Genomic DNA, 19,464 nt, shown 5'->3' with positions numbered 1-19,464 from the left:
GTCATCAAGACTTAATAAACTTGTACAACCCCTGCAAAGTTGTTTTTTTTTTTACCCTCAAGAGGTTAATGCACTGTCAACCGAAGCATGGCTAGATGTTATTTATGGTAATTACCTGCAAACTGTCTCTAATCGATGAGATTGCTTGGCTCATTCTCATCTATTGTGCAATTATCTGCAGCAATTGGTGCGCTGCTCAGAAATCAGCAGTGAGTTGGAAAAAAAAAAGAAAAACACAACATGAACACTTACTGTATTGACAGTTTCTCCCCATGTACTCCCCTGGACATTCACAGGAATAGTTGGCGACCCGATCCTTGCAAATACCCCCATTCTTGCATGGATCCCTCTCACATTCATTAATATCTGGAAGACAGGAAGAAAGAAAGGCAGAAAAAAAGAGGCAATCATTTATTTGAAACTTTGGTAGAAGTTTGGTAACTAGAAAGACCTCATCCTCATTAGATTTCATTAGCAGTGGGCATATATTGAATTTTCCCCGTGAAGCTCTGATAAAGACACTGGATTGTTGAAAATAATAAATCAGTTAGTTGCAACACAGGTTCACAGTGTTAGGAACAATTAGTGTACTTTTCTTGCAGAAATGAAGAGACCTATCTTATTTGCTGGTGTGAAAAGTGTTTGTTGCACAACTCTACAAGGGGCTTTTTGTGGATACTGGCCACTTTCCAGAAATGTTAACGTACTGTTGAATTAACATTGTGTTTCTATGAGCGAGAAAGCTTCCACAGTCTGAAAATTAATGTCACTTATTATGAGGTTGCACAACTCTGGCTGCTTAACAGTCAATTGTCCCTGAAATGCATTTAGACTGTATGTCAAAGGGGGCTACTATGGTGTTAAAATATGCACAGTCATTCCCCCCCAACTCCCCAAAAAAATGCACCTAATTACACGAAACCTAAAGCAGAAGCAAAAATCTTTAATACAAATTATTCATGAATCAGAGAGGCCTTTGAGGAGGGAGTTTTTTTGTGCTGATACGGTGCTTTCTATAAGGCTACATAAGCAGAGGTGACTTTTTTTGAACCTCTTTACTCCTCACACAGCACGGGAGGAAGCCGTAAACAGCTTGCTTTGCATTTATTTCATTTGATACTTTTACGGCGGCAGATTGTGCAACTCCACTCGCCTGCATCTGTATTGTAAGTTGACACCAAACACTTCAGTGTCACAAAATTCTCTTGACAACATTACAAAAGCCGCTTTTTCCCAGCTCGGCACGGCACGGCACGGCACGGCTTAGGTTGGTTTTCCACTACAAAATAGTCCCTACTCAACGTGGGCGGAGTCATCACAGCACGGCTGCATGAAACTGACACACACAAACGAGTGACTAGTGACTTGTAAAGCAGCTGATTTCATTTTTAAGTCTTTTTAACTGATCTATACAGTTCGGCATTGTTTGGCTTGATTCTTGTGGTGGCCCGGCAGACTGACGAAGTCACGCTTAGTACCACCTCGCCAATATTATGCAGTCAGTGTCCCTGTCTTCTATCTATCTAGAATTACATCAGTATTATATCAGCATTTGTCTTCTGTCCTCTGGGGATGAGTCAGTTAAGGTTTGCCTCATGGAGACTCAACTTATATGTGATGATGCTATTTATTTCAGACCGAGAACATTAACCCTTTAACACCTGAGCCTCAAAATGTCTGTCTGGACTTATTTTAACCATAAAAGGGCCAGAAAATGTCCTGTGAGTAAGTGCTTTTGACTAACTTTCAATAGCTGGCAGTTATTTAGAAATTCACTGTATGTTAAAATAGTACATTAACAATTTAATATGACGAAAAAACAAGTTTTATTGAGAAAAAACACTGTAGTTGTACATGAAAACCAGATTTTGCGTGTTAAATTTGACATTTGAACAAATAACATTTGTTTGAGTCTTTGTTAAAATGTGCAAAAATGGAAACTATGTACATGTGCTTTTCTACGCATAGTACCACCTCAGCTCGCTTGGAACCATCGCCAGAGCAGGTACCAAAAAAAGTACCAGGCATGAGGTACTATCGCGAGTGGAAATGCAAAATAACCGCGCCGCACTGTGACGAGTCGAGGCAAGGCGAGCTGGTGGAAACACGACAAACGACAAAGAGCAGATCAAATCATTTTGGTAATATGATAAAGTGTCATTGACTCTACAACCCCCCCTTTGCTCTGTAACTGCTCTCTGAAATAATGCTTTCTCTGATTAATTCATCTAAGAGCATTAGAGATCCCCCCCCCATGACTCCATCCATCACACCAATTTGCATGCCGTTGCATTGTAGATACAGGCAGGACACAACTGTGAACTGTAGAATTATTTTAATGCATTTCTAAAAATTTTCCAAACTTGCCTTTGGCAGCAGTGAGACTTTTAATCCTATAAAACACACCACGAGTCACCCGTGACTCACAGGTATACTTTGGCTTGATGAATATGTAACTAGGGTTGAGATTTAAAGAGCTTAAGAAACTGAAACATGATTAAAGTAAAGTCGGTGACGGTGCTTCATCTCTGCGAAGTTTTATCTATTAGAATCTCTGAAAGCCGCTAAGGCACATCAGTAACATCTCAAAATGTGTTTTCGGCGAATCTCATGATTCAGAGAAATACAGTCATGGTCTATCGAATAATGGTCACAGAGGAGCCGTGACTGGAAGCAGTAACATTTTTAAACTGCAGAACGTCTATAAATAACTGAATGAAAAGAGAGAGAGATAGAAGAGGGATAGAGGCATAAAGAAGACTGTTTTGTGAAAAATGCAACCAATAAGGCAAAGATGCCAAACTGGCAGCCCACAACTTAATCTCATGTTATCATCAACATGTATATATATATATATATATATATATATATATATATATATATATATATATATATATATATATATATATATATACATATATATTATAGATGTCAGTGTTATTATTTACTTAATTTTAGATTCAATTCTCTGCTTTTGACAGTAATAGATTTATTTTGCATATCAAAACAAGCACTTTTAAGTTGGAATTCTGTGAAATATCATCATAAACATCTTAACTGCAATATCATGAGGAAATACTGCGTTACAAGTTTACTTTGAAAGTCTGTATCAGTGTGTTTTGATGCAACTTAACAGCGGAAAAGTAAAAATGGAAAAACGGAGACAAAGTTTAGTTAGATAAAGCATTTAACAGATAGCATTTAAAGGATTATTAGCACCGGTCAACAGTGGTAACAAGGTACATGTTGTTTTGTGTCTTTATTTAATGGTGAGCTTTGTGTCTGCTAGCTTACTCAGTGGTGGAGATCCACCTGCTATCACTGCTATGTTATTAGCCACGGAAATGCTAATGTTGTGTTTTTTCTGTCTAATTTTTGTCTCTGTAGGTCTTACGATGGTCTTTCAAGATCAATTTTTGACCATCAGTAATAGCTCCCCCTTTCTTTGTTTAACTGTCTGTGCATGCGGCTAACCCTCTCTTTTTTTTCTTCACTTTGTTGCCCAAGACATTTTCAACGCCATTTAAAACAAAGTCATTAAAGCGCCAATATTATGCAGTCAGTGTCCCTGTCTTCTATCTATCTAGAATTACATCAGTATTATATCAGAATTTGTCTTCTGTCCTCTGGGGATCAGTCAGTTAAGGTTTGCCTCATGGAGACTCAACTTATATGTGATGATGCTATTTTTTTCAGACTGAGAACATTAACCCTTTAACACCTGAGCCTCAGAATGTCTGTCTGGACTTATTTTAACCATAAAAGGGCCAGAAAATGTCCTGTGAGTAAGTGCTTTTGACTCACTTTCAATAGCTGGCAGTTATTTAGAAATTCACTGCATGTTAAAATACTATATTAACAATTTAATATGACGAAAAAACAAGTTTTATTGAGAAAAAACACTGTAGTGGTATATGAAAAGCAGATTTTGTGTGTTGAATTTGACAATTGAACACTATAAAACACATTTTAAATAACATTTGTTTGAGTCTTTGTTTAAATGTGCAAAAATGGAAACTATGTACAGTACATGTGCTTTTGTCACTCCCTCCTCTGATTTGCTGGCTTCCTACAACAGCGTGAGTGAAATTGCCGTAATAACCACATGACGTGCTTTGACGTGGAACTTCTCAGCTTTCAGAAATAGTTGGAATTTTTTCCAGTAGCATAAACCGTCACGTAATTACGGCAATGCAAAGTGCACTTGTGCAAAAACGGGTCGTCTGCGATACGCTCGGTGTTAAAGGGTCAAAGAGACTTTGGGATACAGCATTTCTGGAACAGTACTACCGTATCAATCATATTTTAAGTTATAATTGAAGCAAGAAATCATGTCCTTATTCATAATGCTGGATGAAGAGAGAACCTCTGTCCACCTTCTAAAGAATAAACATTAAAAATTAACAAGCTCCATTCTTACCATGTTCACACAAACATATACGACACAGGAGATGCACTGTATGCCTTCAAACTAAAGGTTAGAAGAGAGTCAGAGTCGGGGGGGGGCAAACATATTTAATGGCCTTCACTGCAACTGTGCCTTAACAAGCTATAGTAGAATCTGAGATAATTATAAAACAACCACCACATCTAATGGCCGACAAGAAAACTATACAGAAAACAACCTCATTAACACAAAGTAAAGAAACAAGCACTTAAATCATAATAAATAAATAAAAAAAACAACAATGTGGTTTTGAGAGGCTTCTGTAATCAAGAGGGAATTCTTTAAAACACTTACTGTATAGTTTGAGGGGCTGTGCAATTCTCTTAAAACCATTAATGCTGAAAAATGACAACTGTGCTCTGCCCTATTAAAGTAACGGACAGTCCATTCAACAATTCAGCTTTTTAATGGCTGCACCCTTCAACTACTGCTGTACTAACACAAGCAGGTACAAATGAAAGGTTCATATACTGTAAGAAAAGAAAAGTGGAATGCTGATGAAACTCATGATATAAGCTGCGTTATAATTCAATGAGTGAAGTATCCAAAGAAATGATTGACAATGTAACTTCTTGCGTCAAGCTTTAATTGGACATTTACTGCGTTATAAATTCAAAACAAGCCGCAGAAACCATTCGAAATATTAACGACTCCATCTCAACGCAAGGTTCTTAAAGATATTAATTTTTGTAATTGGCATGGAATATATAGCAATTAAAATATAAATAAATTAATGATTAAATTGCAGATTGCTGATTGATCTCTTTCAAACTGCGATTTTTCAATTTAAAAGAAAAAAAATAAATAAGTTGATTGTTCAGCCCCATGGAGCAATAATGCCGCTCCTTAATTCTTTAAACCTTTTAGTTTGTATGCCGCTCTGTTTCCACCAGTAGTTTCAAATAAGATGGTGAGCCTAATGGGTAAGGCATTCAAAAAGCCTGGAGCAAAACATGCTACAGCGAGAAGGAAACACAGCCAGCTCATCTTGCAATTTCCCTCCCTTTTACGAGAGGCTATTAGCCCCTGGGATATCAGTGTTGGGGAAAGTGGGACTTTAAAGTGTTGTGTTGCCAGTAAATCAGGTGGGAGAATAGCAGATTACTTCTGGGAATGCTGTTAATCAACTTGGTAAAAAAAAACTGGAGAAGAAGGGAGAGGAGACGCTTGGGGAAGAGAAAGAGAGGCTGAACAAAAGATGGAGAGAAATAGTGGCCTTGTTACAGGAATGCATCCAAGGTGTCTCCCTTTACTCCTAACACCGCCAACGCTCTGCATTTAAATAAGTCTTAAACGTGGTAAAACAACATTTTGCAAATGCTCAGTTTAATGAGCATGGCGCTAGCTTGGGTTATGACTATTTAACAAGACACCCCGAGTGCACATTTCAATGTACTCCCCAATAATGCGGCTTAAGCGACGCTTGTAATGGCACGCATTCCAGAACAACATGGGGATGAGATGAGATGAGATGAGATGAGGTTATATGTAGTGGCCCTCCACTGAGTTGCGATATCAATTTCACACAGCACATGCTAATTGGTAAAATGCAAAGCGAGCTATTAACATTTATATACAATGTATTGATGGTAAATGTGAACGACATGACATAAACTAATACAATTGGATGCAATCCCAACAGAAAAAGGTACTTAAGTGTGACTATTGTAGAGAATAATGGCCCTTTATGGTCCCCGCCTCCCTCGCCTACCTACTCAACGTGGGTGGAGTCATCACTGCACGGCTGCATGGTATTGACTTAAAACTAATCTGTTATACTTGTTATGTTGCCATTTATTTATGTACATTTTTGCCCGTGTGTAGCTGCACCTCAACCAGCAGGATAACAAAACTGTGAACTCGACAGTGGAAGAAGTGTTTGCCCGAACTAAGACTCTCAACCCAAAAAAATGTATTCCTTCAGTCTGGCCACACTCTAATCACGCCCTCATCGCTCCACTGGAACTTCTCGCCCCTTGGTTTTGCTCCTTTATTGCTCTCCAAAATGTGTCTCAGTTGGACAATAATGAGAGCAATGAATGGCGCTATGTGTCAGGAACTGATACTCACACTGTGAGCACTAAATTGGCTGTGCTGTGTCCAGGGAACTGGAACAAGGTCTGCAAAGGGAGGGTGGTGGGGGTCACCTATGCCCTCTACACCGGAGCTACACTGACCTCTACAGAGTCTGAGCCTGCTAGAGCCACACAAGCACACGGAACAATGAGTCTGCTTTCCACTTCATTCACTATTAGACATGTTGGAGGGGTAAAGTGAAGATGTAGTACGACATAAAATTAGGAGGGGGGAGAAACAAGTCCGCCAAGTATGAAGCTTTTAATGCCTGCGCGAACCTTGGGAAGTGAAACCAACCAAAGCTACAAAGAAAACCATTTTGCAGTGAGAAAGTATCGGTCACTTGAATTCTTCGCATTGAAATCTTAAAAGTCTTTGGAACATGACTTCACCTTGACCTGAGAGTGATGTATTTGAGCAGTGTAATAAATCAAGAGATATGAGTGGACGCCGCACTGCTAATGGTGCAGTTTAGGAACGGAACAAGTTAGCATTTGAGGTTAACATTGATCAGGTTTTTCATGTTGTTTAACTGTTAATGTGTTAAATATAAACTGCAAATTGATACTTTCTGCATGTTCTCCCCGTGTGTGTGTGTGTGTGTTTTTGCCGGCTTTCCTCCCACAGTCCAAGGACATGCAGATTTGGGGATTAGACACATTGGACACTTGACCGTGACAGTGGACGATTGTTTTGTCTCTATGTGTGCCTGTGATAGACTGGTGACCTGTCCAGGATGCACCCCACCGTTAGCCCTACGTATGTCAGATGGGATTGGCACCAGCGACCCTCATGTGGAGGATAAAGTGGTACAAGATGAATTGATTTTCAAGTATTTCTTGAACCTTGTTCTCATTTAGTCATAATCGCCTATTATGCGTACAAGGGCTGCACAATAAATCTTTAAAAAAATGGCAATCTCGATTCACAACTAATCCTATTTTCCTCAAACGCAGCCTTGTCGCTGTCTTCTCTCTACAGCGCCAAAATGGATGGTGATAAAACTGTAATCTACAGTTCAGTATTGTTCGATTCTTGTGTATAACAAAAATAACAATAATAACAAGAAGCCCATTATCCAGGGCCATGATTTGTGAAAAAATTGTGCCAGAGAATGGTGATCTCAATTCTAAGTGATTCACATTTTTCCCAGAATGGTGCAGCCCTAGTGCGTGTCGTATTGTGCAAATGTGAAATTGTACACATAAAAAAAACACATATAGCATATATCATACAATTGAATTCATAAAATAACAATTTTATGAATGAAATGAAAAAACTCAGCCAAATTTGGCTCAACGACAACAGCAGCAGCAGCAGCAGCATGAATTACACAAATCATTGAAATAAATGCCTGCTTATAGCTTTTAATCCCCTCACACTCGTGTCCCCGTCCCTGCACACCCACTCCCTTCATTATATTACTTACACGCCGATGTTGGCTAAAACTGGTTAAACACTTCTCTTCCCTCCGCCAAGAAACTGTAATCCACACAATTGGTGGTTTGTCAAGACTTTGCTTTTCCGAGAGAGGCTACGTCACCGTCGCGTTTCATCGCTTCATCTGGACTTACATTGGCACTCATGCACAGTTTCCCCAAAGGAACTTTTTTGTGTCTCATCTGACGAGGTTTTTGATGTCACAGAACCCACAGAAAAACACTCTTGGTCAGCTGACTGATCCTCTTGACCCTCCTCTATCCCTGATTGACAGAAATGAAGTGGACGACCAGTTGTTTATTCCTGCAACATAATTAACCCCTGTGACCTTGAGCACTCCTATCTCCTTGATCACAGCCCTCCTCCTCCTCCTCCTCCTCCTCCTCCTCTCCGTAAACTGTTTCCCCTGAGACACTTGTGAATTATGCAGGTCCAGCAGCAGATACTGGGAAAAGAAAGACTGAAATGTTTGGAACAAAACAGCCTGTGATTACTCAAGTATCAACTCAGAAGGAAGTTAAAGGAGCAGGAAAATACATATAAGCACCAGCCTAATATGCTACATAATATACCCACACACGCTAGGACAGAAATTGAGTTGCAGTTTTGATAAGAACTTATTTTCTCTCCTCTTCTTCCCTCTGTGATCAGTGCACTCAATAATCCTCTGACGCGATTCTTTATCGTATTAGTTTCTTCATTGAGTATGACTTTCCCCTCGCTCATCTTTTGGTTGCCTCGGTGTAAAACATCCGCTCTTGAAAGAGGCGGAGATAAAAGGAGCCATCTGCTCATATCCCAGGGGGAGGAAAAAGAAAGCAGGACATCTTGGCACGTTGTGTGTACAGAGTGAGGGTTTATTAGGGTTTTATTACAAGTAAAAGAAAAGTACAAGACTTTTTTTTTTTTACCGTTTTTATGCCCGCAATTAATGTCTCTTTCTCCTGTATATGCATGATCTGTGTGATATTAATGACATTTAGTTCGCACGCACGTGGAAACAGATGCATCAGACGTGCGCGCGACAAGAGCGACAATGTTGCCACACAACAGAGGCATGTTGCAACTGAGGTGGCATCTGTTGCAATGCAGAGAAAACATCTCAACTTTGTCCAAACACAACAACCACTTTAAAAAGACGCTCAGTGTTGGTCCCCTCTACCGCCAAAGCTTTTTTCTTTTTCTACATTTTCTTATTTATTAATTCAGCAAAGGTTTTGGTTGATTAGTGACGATAGACGTTTCATGTCGACGACCCCCCCCCCCAAAACTACAGAAATCCAAGAAGCGGCAGCCACATCCTGAAAGTCATACAGTATCTCTGGCTCGGGGGGGTTGTGTTTGACAGGTGCCGGCGCATTAAAATGCGTCTCGTCCGCACTACACAAGGCCAAGACAAGCCCCGTCTCTCCAAGTCGAGGCGGAGACGGAAGACAGAACAAGGAAGTGCCTGTCTCCACTGTCAACCCTTCAAGACAATCTATCATTGCCTTACCCACTGAAATGACTTTCACCAGAAAACCAGCCTGCTGCTCTCTGATGAAATCACACAGCCAGATTTAACATCAGCTGGTGTGTTCTTGAAACGCATTACAGCGCGATTTATTCGAGACTCGGTCAAATTTGTCTCGCCTCAGCACGAGTATCGATTTCATTGATCTCCTTTACAGAATTTCTCGAATCTCATCTCAGATGGAGGTGAGTTTTCACGGCCGTACACGCCGCCGCATGTTTCAAGGGACACGATGACGCATGAAGCCGTGAATGCAGGATTAAGAATAGTGTATTCCAAGGACATGCTTTTTTGAAGTGGGATTAGCTGCACTAAGAAGTTATTCACAGCCGCACTCCACAGGCCTTTGAAAAGGTATCTTAGGATGCATTGCGGAGATGTTGGAGTATCTGAGAAGCAAAACACTCATCACTTTTGAAGACATGCAGGCTGGGGGAGGGACATGGAGAATATGAAGAGCCCTTATTCCTTGTAGGAAAGCCTCAAGTGTCACTTTAAGTCTACAGATGGAGCCTCCGCAGTTGGTATGTGAGGGGAATACTGATCCAACTCCAGACAACAGAGTCGGGGGTTTTTAAGCTCTGTAACATCACAAAGGGACTCTTAGTTTTCCCTGATATAATTTGAACAATTATTTAATTGCTTGCAAGTGGAGATGATGGTTAAAGAGCAAGTGAGGGTTTAAGGGAGGGAAAATTAGGTCTAAATGTTAATTCTCCCTCCCTTAAATAATAAAAATAACAAATATGGATGTAATATGATGATGTTACTAACAGATTTCAATGTATTCAGGCAACCAATGTCGCCAAAGTTATAGAATTAGTATGACAGCCAATTAAATACAATTGAAGTACAGCTGTGTTTTGTGAGAAATATCATTTGTTTTGTAGTATTTCGAGTCATGTGGCCTTGGACAAAAATAAATTTTTAACCTGAAGCTGACACAATGTGTTCGCGAAAGTGATGATGACAAAACACATCAAAACACATGTTGATCATCTGACAGAGAGAGGATTTGTCAGAGAGAGAAGGTGAGATGTGAAACACAAAAACTAGATTGAGCAGCTAATGCAAAGATGGTTTATAGAAAGAAACACTGATGAAACTAGAAGAAAAGCAGAAGAGAACTGGTTTAAAAATGTGACAAATTAGACTCTTAGTTGGTCGATCAACCCTAAAAGAAATGTGTTCTCGGGATGGTACAATATCACTTCTTTGTGTCTGTACCGATATCACAAACTTGAACACCAATTCTGATATTAGTCCGATGCACTAATTTTAGACCATTTAGAATCAGAATCGATATTTATTGCCAAGTACATTTACCCTATGTACTTGGTGTTTTGGTGCATTTAGATTAGAATTTTAAACAGAAAAAGATATAAAAATATGTACAGTAACACAAACACTAAATATGTTCACATTTATGAACTATGAAACTGTTAACAATACATTTGTGCCACCGAGTCGTTTCAAAGACTGCGTGACAAATTATTGTTCTCCCAAAAAAGAAGAAATAAACAGCCCACATAGGATTTGTATTTAGATTTTGACAGTCTGTGCATAGTGAAGCATGCGATATATAGGATTTCATTGTCATGCATCCACCAAATTTTCTAGTAATCCATAGTTTTTGGTGCATTTCAATATAGCAAAATAAATAGCAAACCCTTTGCAGAGCCAAAAAGAGTGTGTGTTTCAAAGTAACATGTACACAACATGTCATCACTGACTCAGAACTGTTGTGTCTAAAGTTATAACTTGATACAACTGTATATCTGCTCCTGGTCTCTTTCTTCTGTCTCTATCTCACCTCCCTCTTGTCCTTTCTCTCCCCCCTTTCTGTCCCCAATTTTTTCTTTCACCCCAACCTGTCTAGGCAACCTCTGGTTCTGTCAGAGATTTCTCCTTCTGTTAAAAGGGAGTTGTTTTCTCTCCACTGATGCCTTGTGCTCGGTCATTGTGTGAACCGTTGGGTTTCTCTGCTCTCGATGATGATGTCTATGTACAGTGCCTTGAGAATGATGTACGTTGTGATTTGGCGCTATACAAATAAATTGGAATTGAACTGAATATTGATGCTTGAGGAAATGAGAGGCAATCATCAAAGTCAAATGATCTCATACAGACCTGGGATGTCTGTGCTTAACATCATTGAAATTCATCCAGTGGTTTCAAATCTTTTCAAGTATACAGCACAATTATCTACTTCACCGTGGTGTCAAATAGAAGTCTGTGAGTCATCAAAGTTATCTGCACATAATTTAATGGCAAATTTAAGGATTAAGTTGATTTAAAAAGAAAGAAGAAGAAAAATAATAAAAGATGAAGAAACAGTTGCATCATGACTGAACATCAAATATATTAAAATCACATCTACTGAAAGTAAACGTCCCGATAAAGGTCAGATTCCGAACCGAGTCGTGCTGAGTTTAATATTGATAGGACTGCAGAATTAAGATGCATCAGTGGTTTCACCACGATAGTAATTTCACACAGATTGTATTAATTATCTTCCATGCCAACCTCCTCCCCGAGTTTTCCGTGTCTAACAAATTAAACAGAAGATCCCTTGAATCCCTGAAGAGATATTATGCCATGACAACAATTCCCCCTCCGATATCATTGATGCAGAGTCATATTTAGGAATAAAAACAAAGTACCATACCACAAAGTACATCATAGTGCTGGGGTATTTTGAAAATCCAACATATACCATAACCATAAAGACAGCATGATATTCAGAAGATCAGGTCCAATCTAAATTTGATCCGTCTAGGGTCCTTTAATCCCCTGTTTCCTCAGTCCCACTGCATGAATTCAGTTTGAAGTAAAAGAACAGTGATACTAATTTGGCCACACTGGCCATCCTGAATTACTGCGGCTCTGTGTAGCCAAGCTGAACATTTATCAGTGTACTGTTTTGGCTTGCAGTGTCAGCCAAAAAGCCCTGGGCAGGACTGAGTCTAGCTCTTTTTTTCCCACCACCTGGGATTTGGAAAAGCATCTCTATTTATGCCCTGGCCATCTGCCAACAGGTCCGTCTTTTACTGCACAGGCCAGGAGGTGACAGTGCAGCTCAAGTGACCGAGTGGGGCCTTACACAATTAGGCCCTGGTAACAGCGCGCTACCTGCAGCTCCTCCACCAGGATAAACCAAGTGGCTGGGTGCTCAGGGAGTGAAGAAGGAGGAGGGGAAATGGAGTTAAGAGAATAAAACACCTGAGTGCACCAATGCAAGTCGTTTACTTAAAGGAATACGTCACTGATTTGCATCTAGGTTTGTATTACTAGAATAGGGCTCGTATTTTGGAAAAATTGTGCTCCCCAAACTCAGTTTCCCCTGAGTCGAAAAATATCATCATTCTTTTTTTTTGTTACGTGCCCACCAGCAACCTTTGGTCCGAGCCTTGGTCCGAGGCAAATTGCAACACTAATTCTGCACTTTTTAGACTCACTCGTAGGGGGACGGGACCTCATTCCCAGAATGTAAACAGTGTCCGCCATCTTTGCTAACATTAGTTAGAGTTAAAGTGTGTCAGCAGTGAAGAAAGTAATGGATTTTAAAAACTTTACATTAAATATATGCCAAGAGAGCCTTAGCTAACCTTGGCTGTTTTGCTTTTTCAGGTTGAGACAGTTTTGAGAAGGGTAGTCTGGCTTTTTAGGTTTAGTAACGTTCGATATTTACAACCAAGAGTTGCAGCTGCAGCAGCTGTGTGTCCAGCTGAATTATTGGGTGGTTGGTGGTGGCGAGCACAACAACGACATATCAAAAAATAATAAATAGTATAATAGTTTTTATGCCTGCAATTAAAAATAAACACTACAACTTCAATTTGACATGTTTCCTTCATCTCTGATGACATATCATGGTCATTTTATTACTTAATATAATACATCTCGTACATTGAGTGCTATTTTTGAGTGCCATGACCTAGAGGTTCTGTTAGTAAGCCTGCAACATCAAGACACACGTCTGACAGATTAATAATTTATACCATAGCTTCAACTTCCTGAAGGCATTCTCTACAAATATTATTGGTTTAACAGCCCAGTTGCATTATATACGGAGAAGAAGGAAAAAAAAAAAAAAAAGACTGTCTCATCTGTAATTCTGCTAGCAAAGCACCACCTAGCCAGAGAAGAAAGGTCGTCTTACTCAAAGTACGATTTTACAGCAGTTTTTATTTGGCAGGATTTGCAGGACCGAGCTCTTCCTGAAGATATACGGAGAAGGTGACATCACGTTATTTTATTTTTTTTTATAAGGGATTGGCCAGAGCTCTACCGGATGAAGCTATGAGCTTGCGTTATGACACTAATGCCAACAAGATCTTTGATTTTTTGTTTTGTTTTGTTTTCCCTGAGAAAAAAAAGAGGTCAGTTATGATCCGTCAAGCAAACAGCTGCAACTAGAGGGCTAAATAAAACATAATAATATGTCAGCAGCACAGGGAAAGTGATTCAAAATCCCCTTTGACAAAGGTGAGGAAAGGTCAGCTCCTCCCGGTACTGAGAAACAGACAGCAGGATATCTGAGAAAATACGCATTTGAAGTGAAACACTGATCTTTGACCGAATCTCTTTTTTATGTGGACGTAAACACACACACATGCAGCCTTTATGTTGTCTCTTCTGTCAAGTAAGGAAGGAAATCATTACGGCACATTTGACCCGGTGAACAGTGGGAGGCTCCGCAGCTACCCTTGTCACTGCCTCTTTAAGGCCAAAGACAGATGAAAGAGAAAAGCGCCACCATGGGGCCGACGGTGGCTGTCAGTGTTAGAGCGAGTAATATCTCACCTGGAAGATTGTGGGTTAGATTCCCGGCTGTGCTAGTCTACATGCTGCTCGTGGTGGCAGTGTGTGAATGGGTTTGACATGTGTGACAAAAGGTGCTGTGAATAGAAACGCTGTATCAATGTGTGGGTGAAAGGAGAAAAAAAAAAACTGTAGTGCAAACCAGCAAGACAGACCATTTACCACTTAACTTGCATTTGAACTTGCACTTCATCAGTAGGATACTGACTTTTTCCTTCCACTGTATTCAGCAAAGGGTTTTCACATCTACAATACACACTTCTATATAAAAGGGTAAGAATTGAGACATATGACAAGGAATCCTTTGACAAAAGACTAGTTGTATTATTTTTTTTTATTGAATTAAGTGACTATATTAGAAAAATCCATGCAAATAAATCCCAATCACAAATGTTGCTTGACCCGATGTGGTCAATTCTGCACAGAAAGTGCAGTACAGCTACTTGTTTCATGTCCAAGTACCTCTGCTCTTTGTGAAAAATGAACTAAATCGATTCATCCATCCATCTTATACTGCTTTATCCTCCACATGAGGGTCGGATGCTGTACCAATCTCAGCTGACATTGGGTGATAGGCGGGCGTCACACCCTGGACAGTTCGCCAGTCCGTCCCTGGGCCACATAGAGACAAACAACCATTCACTATCACACGCATGGTCAATTCCGGGTGTCCAATTTACCTAATCCCCATATTCCATAAGCCGGAGAACCTGCAGAAAACCCACGCACACACGGGGGGAACATGCAAACCTCATGCAGACAGGCCCTTGTTCCAACCGGGTTGCAAACCCGGGTCTTCTTGCTGCAAAGGCAAGAGTGCTAAGCACTTCACCAAACATGTGGCCCCAAAAAATTGATAATTAAAAGATCATTTAGGCCATCTTATGCCACTACAGTCCCACATTTTTGATTTATTGAGGAATTAGCAGGTTCATTTCTGTTGACTCTGCTCTCTGAGAAGATTGGCTGATCCCAACGTATGGATACAGGAAAGCAAACATGCCAAGATAAAAGTGCTGCTTACATCAAGCCAATCCTCCAGATGCTCCCACAATCACTGCCAGTTTCACAAAACATTAACAATGAATCAAAGTGCAAAGGCTGCACGCGCCAACAACAGTGGCAACGGAGTGAAAAGGGTGGTCACTCCTCATCCGTGACCGGTGACTGCAGGTCCATCTGGATATTCATTAAGAATACTGTTAACACCGGAGCTCACGCCTGCAGCTACACGGACGAGGTGTGATCGCGGATGAGACGAGAGCAAAATGACAATGATGCAAATCTCTGGTAAGAAAAGAAAATAAATAAAAAATGGCACCGACATTAGAAATAATTATGCATCTGTCAAGTGAGCTAATGCTGGCAGCATTCTGCAAAGACCAGACATCTGCTTCCACTTCATCATATTTTTTCACACAAGTCCCAAGAACAGCCTGCTCACCGAGAGCCAATCAGCCACCCTGTCAAACAGCTGCAGCACTGAGTGAGTCGAAGACAGAGGGAGCTGAAGACGCCTGAAGGCTCACACTCACCTACAACCGGGTAATCCTGCTCTTTTTGAATGATCGGTGACATTTAGGTCAACGAGGTATGCATTATAGACCGTCTGCAGCCATGTCACAGACAGACTGACTGTGGAAAAAGTACATTTTCTGCAGTACCTGCAACAATTTGGTAGTTTTTCCATTTTTAATCATACAAGTAATTTTAAGATTTTTAAAATGTAAAATCAAGCCAAAAGTACTTTTATTTTGAAAGTCAGATGCCGCCTGCATCAGCAAAGGATGGGGAAAAAAAAGCATCTTGTGCATTCACTGCATGGCTCTGTTGCATTGCTACTGTATGTGCAGTGAATGTAGAACACTGGTATAAAAGTATACTGTAGAATACTTTTGATCTCTTAGAGCAGGGGTGTCAAACGTACGGCCTGCGAGCCAGAATCAGCCCACCAGGGGGTCAAATCCTATATTTGAAAATACTATATTTTTCAGTTTCAGATACTTGAGGCTCAAAGTTTTCGTGCCATTGTGGATCCACTATGATCTGTAAATGGTAATACACATGTGTACATAGTAAACAATATTAATTAATATTGTTGAAATTGCATTTATTTTTCTCACAGAAATTTCAGGTTGTTTTTTTGTAAAAAAGACACAAAGGGAAGGATTTGGAGTCCTTGTTGTTTAAAGGTTATTAAGCTATTATTTCACTGGTCCGGCCCACTTGGGATGAATGTCTTAGAGGCTTTGTTATATTTTGCACTCTGTCTTTTTTCTGTCGGCCGAGGTACAATGAAATTTGCATTAAGTGAAAATGAAGCATGTCAGTATGAGAGCCAGTGTTTTTAATGACAGTTACGGGTCGGGTGCGTTATTGTTTTCGACATAATGATGGTTAACGAGTCGGTTCTGTTACGGAGAAAATACCCTGGTACACGGCACCCTTCAGGGAAACCCAGTCCTCGCGTTGTACGGAACAACAGATAAAAGAAAAGAAAACTGTGCGTAGAGACAGTTTTATGAAGCTATGGCTATAAAGACTGGCTGAACTTCCCGAAAGCGAGAGAAAGCGGACGCGTCCGTGAAAACCGGAGGCCAAACTTTAAGTCAATAAAACTCAATAGACACCTGTTAAATCTATATGGTGAACAAACAGGCTCCTTTTTTTATTCCAACAGTCTTTGAAACCTTTCTCAAAGAGAGGTTAAGCGCTCTTTGACCAAAAGGTAGCCTGGTAAAAGACGGTTCTCTTTCTCCTGCCGTCTTCTCGTCCCTGGGACAGCACCAAAACATAATCTAGTGCAGGTAATGAACTGACTCTGGCTTAATTCCACAAACACACTTCAAATAACCCGAATTATCCCTTGAGGGTATTTATCGAATGAGTCACTCTTCTGTGCCTCCATTAAGAATTTTAATATGATTTTTTGTGTGTGTACCATACAAGTGGAGATATTTTGTGCTAAAAACGTGTCCAAATAAGGTAATTTTACAAAAATCAAACAAACTGTTTGGAAGGTGTTTATGGCTGAGGCGAATGGAATTGAAACTATTACACATATTGGCAGGAGCCTTTATGGACAAAACAGAGACAAAGATAGCTTTTTTTTTTTAATCATTTAGTCGATACAAAGCGTGTTTGTGTATAAGTCGTCCTGTGATGTTATGAGGGAACACATAAAAGCCATCTTGAGACCTGACCAGTTCATAACTGAACCAACCACATGAGGAGGTGCACTGCTTTTTCCACTCCACACACACACACACACACACACACACAAAAAAACAAAAAAACGTGTGGTGCTTTGAAGGAAGAAAGACTAAATGTGCAGTGAGCAATAACAGCATGACTGCTGGCCCTCAAGCTCATCCATCTTTCCATTTTGATCTGCAGATTCTCCTGAGAGGCAGAAAAGCGCGCACACACATACTCAGTCTCTCCTTGGGTTGGTGATCACTGGCGTCTGTCGGTTTGGCTGCGTGATTGTGGCTTCTTTGGATGCCTGATGGATGACGGACCCCCCCCCCCCCCCCCCTTCCCCCTTCCCCCTTGTAGTTTTCTAGCCACAGACTTAGAGCGGTGGGTGAGCTGTGGAATTATGAAGTGTTATGCTGAGAAGGTGCCTGGAAGTGGCCGCCTTCATAGCTGCAGGATCACAGCGACGGACGGCGCAGTGCAGCGAGCACTGAGCCTGCCGGCGTTCTAAACACTTCAGGTGGTGAAGTTTATTCCTGTGAATCTTTACTTACAGGATAAACACTGTGAGCTGTTTCACAAACGAAATGTCAGCTGTCTCGCTTGTAAGCGCATGCCTCCAGTCGCCGCTTTCATTTTCCAGTTTACATAGCGTCACCCTGAACAATACTGCTAATACTGAAGAAACGTCAGTGGTCAATGCAAAACTGAACCAAGCAGGTGAAGATGAAACATCTACGTACATAGAGACTGTGACTATTGAAGTGTCTGACTTAGATGAACACATTAACACAGCTAATTCTTATTTTTGTACATCCTGTTATAATGCTGGGAAGACGTGCAGTAGCTGAGAATGGAGTCCGGGAATCCAAGCAAGCAACAGCAAGCAAAGGACCAAAGAAGTTCAGTTGAAGGCCATCACACACACACAAATGAATAAGAATCCAAATAAAAGCCAAAGGGAGTTAATGAAGGGATGCTTGGATCTGATGGGAGAGAAACCAGGTGTTTCCTGTTTCAGGAGTGTGTTGCCATTGTCAAATTAGTTATTAGTTATAGTAAAAAAAAGAGCATGAGAACATCAGCCTATCACTACCTGTTGTTATTTAAAGAAGGAAGGAAGGCCCGGTAAACGACACTATTAATCATAGTGCACGACAAATACTACTCTAAATTTAGTTATTCTGCAAAACAAACCAGCAATGGATATACAAAAAAATAACACTGATGTGCAGATTATCATAAATTCAGTAAAAAAAAAAAACCCTCCAGGCTCTTTTTCACCTCAAAGACTGTGAGGACAGATTTAAGAAGCAATCTCAGGCATTATGTTTATTTTCAATATACTGTAGGTTCACCTTCTGTGAACCGAAGATAACTGCTGCATGTTCAAAATTAAAAAGTGTCTCCTTTAACAAACTTTTTTTTCCCCCTGCTAACTTTCGGTCGTGCTTCAATCTGTCCTAATCCACTTAACTAATCCTGCCCCCGAAACTTAATTTCTTTTCAAACTCAATGTGAATCCCGCCCCCAAAACAAGATTTAGCTTAACTGCATATATGATTTAAGACATGTGCATTTCAGGATTCGGAGAAAAAAAACCTTCCCCTCAGGCGACAAACCAAATAGTGAGAGCACTTTGCGGAGCTCCAATCCTGAGATTGAAGAAGCTTAATTTGTGGATGCAGTGGCAATGCGTAAAAACCATTAGCTGGAAATATGAGTCCATTCCCCAGTACTGTTACCACTCTGCAAAACAACGTTCACTGTGAACAGACGGAGCAAACAAATGCTCGCTTAGGTCCATATTTTGGGAATCTGTTCACTGTCAGAGGAGCAGCTTGAGGAGTGATAGTGCTAACAATGCTAATACTGCAGATGGGATGTTAACTTCCAGTATACTATAATATGCATTATATACAAACATATTCAGCATGTGCGTACATGGTGTTTGCGCGTGTGTGTG

The 19,464-nt window shown here is 40.4% G+C and overlaps 1 protein-coding gene across 3 annotated transcripts in view; it reads right to left on the bottom strand.

Moving 5' to 3' along the window:
• The window catches only part of LOC131463884 (EGF-like repeat and discoidin I-like domain-containing protein 3), a 137,281-nt gene that overhangs the window by 66,545 nt on the left and 51,272 nt on the right, over nucleotides 1-19,464 (bottom strand). For all 3 annotated transcript variants that reach the window (XM_058635983.1, XM_058635981.1, XM_058635984.1), the window contains one exon: nucleotides 253-366. In XM_058635983.1, coding sequence (XP_058491966.1) covers nucleotides 253-366 — 114 coding nt within the window. The remainder of the gene's footprint in view (nucleotides 1-252; nucleotides 367-19,464) is intronic.

The sequence above is a fragment of the Solea solea genome, chromosome 8 (assembly GCF_958295425.1).
Source record: "Solea solea chromosome 8, fSolSol10.1, whole genome shotgun sequence".
Lineage (NCBI taxonomy): Eukaryota > Metazoa > Chordata > Actinopteri > Pleuronectiformes > Soleidae > Solea > Solea solea.
This window is presented reverse-complemented; position numbering and strand designations above follow the sequence as displayed.